General features: G+C 30.3%; 1 protein-coding gene across 1 annotated transcript; it reads left to right on the plus strand.

The window, feature by feature from the left end:
* Positions 1-2,354: 2,354 nt before the first annotated feature.
* LOC8277866 (beta-catenin-like protein 1) lies at positions 2,355-8,278 on the plus strand. The gene is made up of 8 exons (XM_002526143.4): positions 2,355-3,624; positions 4,128-4,212; positions 4,860-4,956; positions 5,209-5,272; positions 5,357-5,413; positions 6,952-6,989; positions 7,102-7,183; positions 7,858-8,278. Exons 1-8 carry the CDS (start codon positions 2,530-2,532, stop codon positions 7,945-7,947), a joined length of 1,608 nt encoding a protein of 535 aa, XP_002526189.2. The 5' UTR covers positions 2,355-2,529; the 3' UTR covers positions 7,948-8,278.
* Positions 8,279-13,494: the final 5,216 nt, after the last annotated feature.

Consider the following 13,494-nt stretch of genomic DNA (forward strand, 5'->3'; position numbering starts at 1 on the left):
AATTATTGTGCTTTTATTACGAGATCACCCATGTTTTGTGCTCTTTTATATTTCAGGAGAATTTATAAAACCATCATCAGTATTTGAGTAATTATAGATCAATACATGCAAAAACGAATGGAAATTCATCAAGATCGGATAAGAGCAAGCAGTGCATACATTGAGCACGGCCTAGGTCAAGGTCGTGCTGATCAGCATGGCCTGGACTCTAGCCGTGACCAACCATGAGCTTTTGGTCTTCAAAACATGGCATTTTGGGCACGGTTTTGCAAGGCTATCGATCAACTCTCCACTCCTACCCTTTCATCTCAAGATTTTTATGAAATCTGTTATGGTTTACATTTGAGTAATGATTGTCCATTATACAGTGATTTTGCTCATTGTTCTTATAACTTTGAACAGGTGAATTATACGGGAAGCTGGCTAAATAACTCATATGAAAGCACCTACAATCAAGAATGAAGCACTCATTCACCCTTTGGATGGAGCTTAGATGGCCAAGAACCACCAAGATCTCAACAACTACATCAGCAGCCTAGTCTTGCACCTTAAACTCAAGATGAAGAGTTAGTTTTAGAAGAGCTGATGATGAGGTTCTTTATAAGGGTTCTTTATAAGTCTTGAGGATAGATTCCAACAAACAGAGAGGGTACTTGAAAGTCAACAAGCCGCGATTGAGAACATAGAGCACCAAGTACGCTTGATCTTCAAGTTACTAGCTGCAGAACAATTGGGAACCCCATCAAACACTACTAAATCCGTGGAATATTTGAGCGTCATCACTTTGCGTTCAGGTGAAAATTTTTCTAGTTTATCTACTATGTTTGACGATGATTCTTATATGCAGGAGGACTCATTGAATATGGAGATAGAACCAGAAAAGGAAGAGGCAAACATGATTCCTCTGAAAGACTACCAACATGAACGTACAGTTGATGATGCTGAGTTGCAGCTATAGAAATTTTTGGTGGATTTTCCACATGTCCCTTCAATGATGGAAGATGAGCACGAGTTATCCAACGAAGAACTCTTGGAGCAGCTCGAGTTGCTTCTAGCAAGTGAACCAAGCCAAGGACTGTAGAAAACCACTAACATTCTTGAAGAAGTTGCCCAACTGTTGATCCTTCCAATTGGTGAAACTTCAGCTTTCAAATTGGAAGAACCCCTAGAGCATCATGACTACGTGCAACTATATGAGAAGTGAGTTTTACCCATCATATTGGCAGCCTGCTTGACAGTCGAGAGGAGAAAATTGATAATCATCCCTCTAAGCGTATCATATTACTTTTAATTTTTAATTTAGAATCAGCCAAAAATTGATTTCAACTTATATTGTATCGATTTATTATATTAGTTTTAATATAGATTTTATATGAGTTTTTATTTTTTAATAATAGATTGTTACAAATAACTATTATTTATTTTTAATTTTATAGAAGTCTGCTATTATTATTTTTTAAAAAAGATAAATTATCATGATATACCAATCACAAAAATGTATTAATATATCTTTTTATATCTTTTGAGTGGTTTTGTCGAATTGGTTGTTCATGACTTTTGATCTCTACACGGATTCGACGAGAAAAAATGAGATCACTTATTATGAACTTATTGAGAATAATTCTGATATAGTTTACGGCTTATTAAAAATAAATGGTAAGATTTAAAAAAACTAATTTATAGTTTGGCACTTTTATATTTTAGGGACATAGATATTTTTTGTACCAAATGAGTAATATATGTTTTATTTTTTTAATATTTTTTAGGTACATTGAATTTTTTTATTTTTTAGATTGTAAATATTAATGAAAATATAAGTTTTTTTATAGAATAAGTATTTTTAAATAATTTAGTATCCATTTAGATATTATGTGGTAATAACAAATTATTAAAACATATATTTTTTTAATTTTAATCAATTTTTTAAATAAATTTTTTAAATAAAATTTTAATATACTTATCAATTCTATAATGTATTGCTTATAAAATTATCATTTAATGATGGTTCAAGTTAAATTTATAAAAAAGTTATATAAAAAATAATAAAGCATTATTATGTATTTAAAAAATATTAAAAAATAAACCACATTATCCAGAGAATATTTGTATCCCTTAAATAAAAAAAGCGTCAAACTATAAAATAATTTTTTTAAAATTTTATCTAAAATAAAATAAAATAATGTTAAATTAAATTTAAGCATAATGTATTTAACTGTAGTTAAAATAAGATAAAAATAATAATTATTTATAAATAGTTTTTTTTCAATTTTAATAATAAAAGCACTTCTTAATATTTTACCAAATAAATAATACGCAACTTTTAAAGTTCACTGCAGGTTGATTAAAAATTAATCAAACATTACAACACAATTGCTCCCAAGAGATTTGCTCGCAACACTTTCTACTCACCGCAAAAACAGATTTCTACTATCAATGCCAAATAGAGCTTAAACATTTGCTCTCAACTTCAGGGTAACCTCCCCCTCTCAAAAACAGACCAGCGTCCGCAGCACCACACCAAACCACGGAATGGCAGCAGCCACGGCCCGCACCACGAAGCGCAAGCGAGACACCTCCTCCGCCTCTCCTCCGCCACTGTCAATGGCCAACGGCGACAAGAACAACATCGACCTCTCCCTTCTAGAAGCACTAGAAAAATCACAAAAAGAAAACACAGTAGAAGTACTCGACATTCGAACATTAAAAAAACTGGTACTCTCGTTTGAACGCCGTTACAAAGAAAACATCGAAGCACGGCTCAAATACCCTGACCAACCGGAGCGGTTCGCTGACTCGGAACTCGAACTCCATCAAGAGCTAGAAAAACTCAAAATTCTAGCTGGCGGTCCGGAACTCTACCCGGAACTAGTAAATCTGAATACAATCCCGTCAATTGTTGGATTACTTTCGCATGATAATACTGATATTGCTATTGATGTTGTTCAATTATTACAAGATTTAACTGATGAAGATGTCTTTGTTGATGTTGATACTGATGAACCGGCTAGGGTTTTAGTTGATGCACTTGTAGAAAATAATGTTTTAGAATTGTTAGTTCAGAATTTACTTAGATTATCTGAGAATGATCCTGATGAAATGGCTGCAGTTTATAATACACTAGCTACGATTGAGAATTTGATTGAAGTGAAACCGAGTGTGGCGGAGTTGGTTTGTGAGAGGACTAAAATAATGCGGTGGTTATTAGGGAAGATTAAGGTTAGGGAATTTGATAGTAATAAGCAATATGCATCCGAGATTTTGGCTATCTTGTTGCAGAATAGTAGTGCTAATCAGAAACGGTTAGGGCAAATGAATGGTGTGGATGTTGTGCTACAAGCTGTGGCTATGTATAAGTCTAAAGATCCCAAGAGTTCCGATGAAGAAGAGATGGTTGAGAATTTGTTTGATTGTTTGTGTTGTTTGTTGATGCCTTTAGAGAATAAAGAAAGGTTTGTTAAGGCCGAGGGTGTTGAGCTCATGATTATTATTATGAAACAGAAGAAATCTGCTTATGGTTCTGCTATTAGAGCCCTTGATTTTGCTATGACTAAGTATCCGCCTGCTTGTGAACGGTTTGTTGATGTTTTGGGTTTGAAGACTGCTTTTGCTGCTTTCATGGGTAAGGCAAGTTCTCTCTCCATTCTCTCTTTATTTTCTAATTTTTTCTTTTAAAAAGTTTTGCAAGGCCTTTATTAGAGGTTGCATTTTATATTTGTCATCTTAAGTTCTGTGATGGTAGTACTAGGTGATTGCTTAATTCTGGACGAACTCAGTCTAAGCCTCCAATGAAACCTTGTAAATAAGGTCAAGCAAGTGCGACAGGCGTTATGGTTTAGGCTCAAGTTGAGGGTTTTGGTAATAATGTAGAATCTTTTGTAATTTCTACTGATTTTTTTTCCAGTCTATATGACTTTCTTTGAGGAATGGAGACTAGAGATGCCAGTACTTGCATTTCTTGCCAGCAAGGGTTTTTCTACTATATTTATTTGTTTCTGTCAATTTCTACAAGCCTTAGGCACCCCCTCCTCTCCTCTCTCTCATATCCATGCATGTGTCATGGAGTATCCTACTGGTCAAGTCTTCTTAGAAGCTGATAAACTAACCTGTTTTTATCTTCAATCTTTTAGATCCCCATTAGCAAGAAGAACAAGAAAGAACAGTACCAAGAGGAGTTAGAAGAGCGTATTGTATCCCTCATCGCATCATTATTTGGTAAGCAGGCAAGTTATACTCTTCTAAATGTTATATGTTTTTACATGTATTCACTCCTTCCCCTGCCAAAAAGCAATAGATAGAAAGAAATAAGGAGGGAGAAAAAATGAATTATAGTGGTTTCAGTTTAGCTAGGTTACTGTTACTGTCAATTATCCACTATGGTCTTCTTTATCTTGATGGAAGTGTTTCTGTTCTCTCTTATCATAATTATTAAAACTGAAATGACAATATAATTGTAACTTTTCTTTAATCCTTTAGTTCTTCTCATGGGAGTTGAAAGAAAAGAAAAAAGAGAGAATATTACTTTAAGGCCTGCAAGGGGATGAAGATGAAATTTAATCTTTAGAACATTTCTGAATGATTTTGTGTTATAAATTTTAGTTTACTTGTATAAATCTTGTTTCTGTATGCTGGATTTTCAAATTATAATGTCTGTTCATGTACCATGACAGTTTATTTGCCATGTGCTAGCAAAACTTTGGGCTTAAGGTGCTTTATTTCTGCATAATGTTATGGTTGATAGTCATCTATATTAAAAATTTACTCATATAGCAAATTATGTTTGTTCAATATGATGTTAATATTTCTTTCTCCTACATGATCATGGCTTTAATTAATCTTGCTTATGTTTCTCTCTTTTCTAGGTGGTATTTTAAGAGGATCAAGAAGAGAAAGATTGCTAAGTAAATTTGTTGAAAATGAATGTGAGAAAATAGATCGCCTTATGGAAATCTATATAAGGTAATGGTCCCATATATTTGCATCTTTTCATCCTCATTTATACCAAAAATCAGAATCAGATACGAGTTTTGATTCTACCACTAAATTGTAGAGCTTCATTTTGTCTTTTTATTTTTCCTGGTATTAGTGATGGAACTACAAGTTATTCTGGTTGCTCCCCTACTGCATCTGCAGGAAAGGGGATACCAGTTCTTGGGTAAGTACTGTTTAAGGCCTAATTCATCGAATTAACATCAAAGTTTCCTGATCCAGATATTCCGATAGAGTAAAAGGAGAGACCGAACGTATGGACCAGCTTGAACTGGACGATTTAGAGGTATTTATATTTCCTATTTTGATGTTATGTTTTTTATTTTTGGGTTTTGAAAGTATATCTTCACAGTAAACTGGCTTTTTGCAGATGGATGAAGAGGAAAGATACAATCGAAAACTTGAATCTGGACTGTATACTCTTCAGGTTAGTTATTTACCAATGATTTCCTGGCAGTTATGACCATGAACATTGGTTAGTTTGTAGTAGGATTGCTCATGTTGTAGAAAGTGTAATGCGGTTGGTGTAGGAAGTTGTTAGAATTAATGCCATTTCAAAATAGTTGATGTCAATGTTGGATGATAAAAGCATCACTAATCTTCCTTTCAGATTATTGCAACAATATGCTGTGCAAGGCCCACAGAGGTCTTGGCTCAAATACCACTATGAAAGTTATGCTTGTGAACCAATTTTAGACACCACGAGAAAACTATCTTGCACTAAAACTCTGTAGCCTTCTCTACTAAAGAACATATATTACTACCTCATTTACAAAGTTTTAATCTTCTAAATTGGTCATCTTACAAAACCTAATTAAGTTTTTTGTTTTTCAAAAGAAGAAATATTTAGACCATTATCTGCTTATAGTTTGGCTGAAGTAGGGACCAGAAATACTCCTTGCTCTTGAATATTGTTATTCACTCATCCCTTAAGGCCAATTTCGGAGAAATTTTTATGCTTCTACACATGTCATCAAAACTAGGAATTCCATATCCAGGAGGCGTCGCATAGCTGTGTTTAAACAGCCTGTATCCCCAGCAGTAGTGTGGGGACTGTTGGAATTGCACCAGAATACTTGCTCCCACTAAAATTATGACTCCTGCTTGTGCAACTATAGTGGATTGGTGCGGATGCAAATTAAGAAACCATGTGTTAGGAACAAGATATATGCAGTTCTAGAAATCCAAGTGGGAGTACAGTACTAAGCTTTTCAAGAGTATGGGCTGTAAATACACTATAATGGTTGAGCTTTCTTAAGGATCTTGACAATGTTCTTTTTAACTTCCTATTCCTGGTTCCTAGCCTCCACAAGACCTGACATGAAACTAAGTTGTTTTCTTAGGTTCTTTTAACTATATGAGGTTGTTCTTCATTATGTAGTCTTGCATCCTTTTCACTCTGCAAAGAGATTTTGGTCCTAAAATTGAAAGTGTTTATTTCTTCATTTTTCACCATGTTGCGCTTTCTTTTGCATTGGTAATATAAACCTGACACATCTTATTGAACATCACACCATATCACATCCTTGTAATTCATGCTGATGAAGTAAAGCACCTAGTTTTATATCAATGTCTTTGCTTGGTAGTATTTTGATAATTCATTTGAGGGGTTTTGAATTAGGAAAAGAAGTAAACAGCTTTAGTTTATGTGTAAACTTTTGGACTGGTGAACTGTGTGCTGATGGCGAATAATGTGAGGTTTTTAAGGAACAATAACTGTTATTAGAATTATTATGAGATAAGATCTTGCTTTCTTGTCTTTTTATGGTGTTCTAGAAATGGTTTATTCAGAGTGGTTCCTTTTAGCTAATATGCAAAGGGACTGAAGGCTCGGGCTTTCTTGATTTTTTTTGTCATGTTCTTTCTACCTCTGAGACTGAGAAAATCCTAATACTACTTGGCCTGTTACAATCTAGAACATATTCCTTATAGTTATTATTAACATTGTTTTATATGATACTGCAGTTGATAGCTGTTATCTTGGGTCATCTTTGGTGCTCTGAGTAAGTCTCTCATCAGTAATAGCAGTATTACATGATCATTAGAGAAATTCATGTGACTGTTTGTCCTTTTGTGGTCTTCTTTCCTTTATCTAACTAGTTGATTTTTGTGAAGGCACCCACGAATGAGAGCAAGAATTGAATTATTACTGAAGCAGCACAAACTTACTAGGAAGGATGTTAAGGATATACTTCAGGTATGGAGCTCTATGGTCTGTAAAATAGCTAAGGTTTCACAACATATGTGAAATGCATAAAACTTCCTACTAAATGTGGTTATTTGTCCAGTTTCATGCTTGTGACAACTTGAATTTTTATCATAGCCTGGAAATTTTCTGCCCTTGTTCAAGGCCTCTTTCTACTGAAGCCAGAAACAGTTTTGTTGTCAAATAAAAATGCCTGTTCATCTTATTGAAATCCTATATATGGCGTTGATGTGGCTTTGCTACGTAAGTGGTTGTAATGTTGGATGCAGTTGAACTGTAAGCTTCCTGCTTAACTGCAGTAATACGATGTCAATGTGAGAGGCTGATAGGTCCGAGCCTCTGCAAAGGTTAAATATCATCTTTCTAAAGTGATTATTGGTTGGCAGTCTAAATGAATCACCTCGACTCTATTACATAGTCTGGCTTTTAGAGTCATACTCTAGGTCATCTTTTATTCTGTAACCTAAGTAATCTTTCGTGATCTTAGAGAAAGAAATGACTAATTAAAAAAAAAAGTTCAGTTGTCTACATGGAGTAGTATCTCACAAAGCATGCATATGGCTGGTTATGGGATTGATAGCTTTAATTTGCTTATCAAGTGTGTGGTTGTTGGCCAGGGCATCGGAGTGTAATAAACGTATTATTTGTGTTCTGTAATAATTCAGGAATATCATGACAATATTGGCGATGTTGATGGACCTGAGGAGAAAGAGCGAGCTCAGACAAGGATCCAGAAATTTATCTCGGCTTTCTAATCGTTTGATGTTTTTGTAGCATTAGAGACGTAGATGTTTTAGCAAGGCCTGGTGTTGTAAAATTGCCATTTAACGGGCTTGTTCAATTAAGCATTTGAGTTGAAGTACTTGTGCCATAAGCTACTAAATGGGAAAGCCACTAGTAGAAAGAGGTGATGTTCAATTCGGTATTTTAGCTGCATCTTTGCAGAAGGGTAACAAAATATATCCTTTTAGGGCGGGAACCTGTCTGCACTAGCCAATCTATCTGCTGCGGCAACATACATGAAACCAACTAATCTCTTGTTGAAGCTTAGAGATCACTTTTATGAGAATTATTATTTTAACTCCAGGTAAAGTGTTCTTTAATGCCTAGACAAGCTTTACCTGCCACTGCTATTCCTTCCTTCTTTTTCAATTAATCACCTTGCCTGCATTCAAGTCTAAATGGCACTGGGCACTTCAAGGATGGAGTCCTTTAACTTGACGGTATTATATTATCCTTTTGAAGTTTTTACTAATCATTCTTTGGAGAAAAAAGAAAACAACACTTTCTGGGAATTTATCGTCTCCTGCCTCGTTCCTTTGAACTTGTAGTGATGATTTTGGACTCAGTTGTCTCTGTTTCTATTGAAAATATTCAGGATGCAAGATTTTTACCGAGCAAAAACAAATCCAGGTCATTTTGTATTTTGGTAGTAAATTGTTTAAGCTAGTTTTGGCGCATGGGATCCCTGTCCTTTTTACTTGATCTTACTTCTCTCTGAAAAAAAAAAAAGAGGCAAAGTTATTACTTCCATGAACGGTAACTGCATTACATGAACTAGAATTGAATTATGAATTAAACACCCACAAGAGTACTTTCCCTTAACATCTAAATGATAGAGAGTGTAGCTGCAAATGGAGTTATATTATAATATAAATATAATTGTTAAGGAAGAGCACAGGTAAATTTACTAAAATCGCTTTAATTGCTTAATTAATTAGATAATTTACTAATTAATTTTATTAGTAAAAATATTAATGATATTACGATAATATTAAAATATTTAAATTATATTAGATATTTATCATTATATCTATGATAGATTTTTTTATGTAAATAGATTTTTATCTCTATAATTTTTTATACTTATATATTAAGTTACTCCCTCTATTTTATTTTATTTTATAATACATTATTAATACAATTGCTTAAGATAAAATTTAAGGTAGGGTTATTTTTTTCATTTAAAAAAAAAAATTGTATGAGACTATACTCTATCTTTATTGAATTCACTAGGACCTATTTTTGTAGTTCTAATGAGTATATAACACTTTCTTTTTTTATATATTAGTTCTGTGGCTTTAGAAATCTACTAAATTCCTTTGTTTTAGCTAAATACTAGTTTATATTGCAATTATAATTTTATCTACATACTTTGTAGGATCATAGTTTTATTTTATTTCTATTTATTTTAGATATAATATTTGATATAAGTTAATATTAATTAATTTCTAGTTCCTAAAAAACTAGTGTTATATATAGTTTCTTAAGAACTTATATTATAAATTTTAGTTCTTAAAGAACTTGTATGATAAATTTTAGTTCCTACAAAACTTGTATTGTAAATCTTAGTTCCTAAAGAATTAATATTAGTTTTAGTTTTTGAAGAACTAATTGAATAACTAAAGGTATAAATTTCTAAAAAATTTTGACCATAAATTATTAAAAAATTAAGTATCTTGTAATCTAGTATTCTAATTTATTAAGAAATTAATATTTTTATTTTTCTGAAGAATTAAATATATTAGTTTCTAAAAGATTGATATTAATTGACGTGTTATCTATTTTTTTATATAGAAAGGTAATATTATATGGATTCCACTCAATCAATAGTAGGATTAAGAACAAATGATGCAAATTTATGTTTTGCAAACAGTGCTACAACACACACCATATTATAAAATAAAAAATATTTTTCTCATTTAATAATAGGAGAAACTTATATCAATACAAAATCTGGTAGTAAAAGAATAATTGAAGGCTTCAAAAGAACAAATATATTTTTACCTGGAGGTACATATTTCTTTATTAAAAATGTATCTTTCTCTCCAAAATCTCATAGAAATTTATTGAGTGTTAAATATACGCCGAAATGGATATTATATTGAAACTATAAATGTAGAAAATATTGAATATCTCTATATTACACTCTTATAATGGGAAAGAAATGTGTATTGGAGAAATTATATGTTTTCTCCTCTGGCTTATAGTATACATAAGCGTACTATTGAAACAAATGTGGTAGTAAATCAGAAGTTTACTGACTCAAATATTTTTTTTATTTAGCATTATTGATTTGGTCATCTTGGATCAACAATAATACAAAAAATTATTGAAAGCTCATATGGCCATCCATTAAAGAACCGGAAGATTTTTCAATCTAATAATTTTTATATTTGGCTTGCTCTCGAGGAAAGTTATTTATTATACTGTCACTGAGTAAAATTCAAAATGAATCATCTAGACTTTTGGAATAAATACAAAGTGATATTTATGGACTAATTCATCCACCATGTAGATTATTTAAATATTTCATAGTATTAATAGATGCATCAACAATATGATTATATATATTTTTTATTATCAACTCGAAATTTGACATTTGTAGATTACTTGCTCAAATAATTCGATTAAAAGTATAGTTTCCAGAATATGATATTAGAATAATTCATCTTGATATTGCTGGTGAATTTACATCTAAGGCCTTTAATGATTATTTCATGTTAATTAGAATAACTGTTGAACATCCGGTAGCTTATGTTTATATTGACAATGGTCTAGCATAATCTTTTATTAAACGTCTCCAATTAATAGCTAGACAATTTCTTATGAAAACAAACCTCTCAATAATTTCTTGGGGATATGCAATAACTATTATTCGTATCATGCGAATTAGTTATCAACAATTTTCACCATTACAGTTGGTTTCTGGCCAGAAGCAAAATATTTTCTATTTTAGAACTTTTGGATGTGTTATTTATATCTAAATTGACCCCGCATATCACACAAAAATATAACCTCAAAGGAGACTGTGAATATATTAGATATGAATCTCTATTTATAATTAAATATCTTGAACCATTAATGGGGGAATGTCTTTACTATGCGAGTTAAATATTGTCGTTTTAATGAGGTTTAAATGGAATTCAACGATTGAGTGGAATTTAGCTTAAAGACATGTTTTAAAGTATCACTCGTCAAAAATCAAGTTTTTTGGAAGAAGAGTGAAAACTTATACAGAAGGTCATTTTCAACAAGGTGTGACCATGCACTACAATCTGCGAGCTGCTGAAATCTGTTGAAGAGAATTTTAATTTTTTAAATTAAATTTGTAATGGGCCCACTTTTATGTTATTTTCTTTATTTTGGAATTGCTAGATAAAGAAAACTGTCTCCTATATTATTTAGGACTTCATTTGTTTAGTTTCCCTTTATTTTAGCTTTCTTTATGGGATTAGAATTATATAGGAAGGTTTGTTTTTTTTTGGATAGGAATTATTTTATTAGGATTTAGGTTTGACTTCCTATATAAGGATGCTAGTTTTACAAAAGTAGACATTTTTTTTTTCTTTCTCCTAAGGTTGCATACGTTTTCTTCTTCTATTCCCTACAACTTTTATGAATTTTTACTCCACCATGTATGGTTAGGCTAGCGATATGATGTGTATTATCAATGATTTCTACAAAAGGCGGTAAAATGATGTCTTGAGCAGTTATATATCCAAGACCCTTGACACAAATGCGTCACATTTACCATCCGAAAAGAGGAAAAAGCGGAGTCTTTGTATAAAGAAATGTATAAAATTCTATTATATTCTATATAAATATATTAGAATAAAAATATTATCTTTTTTTTTAAACTCTATTTTTTAGTATTTTTTAGAGAGTATAGAGATATAGAGCGGGTAGCGGGAATCGAACCCGCATTGTTAGGTTGCATTACTTATAGCTTCCTTATTCATAGACAAAGCTGATTCAGAATTGTCTTTCATTTCAGGGCATAACTTGTATCCATGCCTGGACGATCCTATTTGGTCAAATACCTAGCGACAAACTCCTATCTTCCTTTCATTACAGTATTTCTGAATAAGTTCCTGGATAACAAGCCTAATTTTTAATTTCTGATTTAAGAGTGAATAAATTCAATTGTGATTTTGTGAGGCTTTGTGCTTAACAAAATTTCTTCTTTAATTCAAGTATTCTTTATTTTTTATTTTTATTCATGTGTGGCAATGCACATGAATAAAAAATATTTTCTTCATAAAGAATTAATTATCATTATTCTAAATAATAATAATGACTTCAAATATTTTAGATCTAAACTTAAATAGAATATTAGAATTAAAAAGCTTAGTTTTATAATTTGTTTTAAAATTGTGTGCTATATTTTATCTTTATTAAAATAAAATAAATTATGTGTGTAAGTTTTTAATATAAAGTAATATAGGTTTACAATATTTATGAATCTTAATTTTTTGATAATATTATATTAAATTTAGTTAAGACTTATAAATATCTTTTATACTAATTTTTACTTTCTTAATTATCTTATTTTCTATAAAATAGTAATAACTAGTCCAAATATTAAATTCACGTATAACGTACATGGAGAAAAAACTAACGGTAATAAGATATCAAAGAAATATATATATATATATATAAATTTCTGAGATATAAGTTTTTTTGACATATGCGATTATTGATTAATAAATTATATTTCTAATTACACAATAATTCTAATTTTAAAAAATAACATTTTAATTTTTATATTATATGAACTAATAAATTAGTTCTCTAATTAGACAATAATGTTAATTCTAGAAAATAATATTTTTAATATTAGTTTTTAATTATATAATAATTTTTAATCCTAAAAATAACAATATAAACTATAATTATAGTATAAATTTATATAATACTAAAAATAATTAAAGAATATTTTTATAAATACTTTTATATTATTGTATCAATGAAATTTTAAGATATTAATTTAAAAAGATGTTTAGAAATATTTAATTTATTATTATTTTTAAGATATTATAAATAATTTTAAAATATTAAATATTTTATCAAATTTTATTTATAAATTTCGATTTATATATTATATATAATTAAAATAATAAAATTATATAACACATCGATAAATGATTAGTTATAAATAAATTTCACTAGTCATGCTGAAACAATTTGTTTGTTCTACTAGAGACGTAAACGTGTAAGCTCACACGTAATACAATTGAGGGAAAAAAATACAATATTATAGAAAATGCTGATGTACTCCATGTCCTCTATCAATTGAAAAACTTGAATAAAAAAAGTTATTTTTGGTATAATGTGATGAAATGTATTATAATTAAATATAATTAATCATATAAAATATACTAAAAATTATAATATAATATACTAATTATTTTATTATTATGTTTAGTTATAGTCAGAAATTATATATAATTTAATGTATCATGATCTTTATTTTAATATTTAATTTATTTATAATAATTATATAAAATAGCAAATTAAAA

Source organism: Ricinus communis, chromosome 5 (assembly GCF_019578655.1).
Source record: "Ricinus communis isolate WT05 ecotype wild-type chromosome 5, ASM1957865v1, whole genome shotgun sequence".
NCBI lineage: Eukaryota > Viridiplantae > Streptophyta > Magnoliopsida > Malpighiales > Euphorbiaceae > Ricinus > Ricinus communis.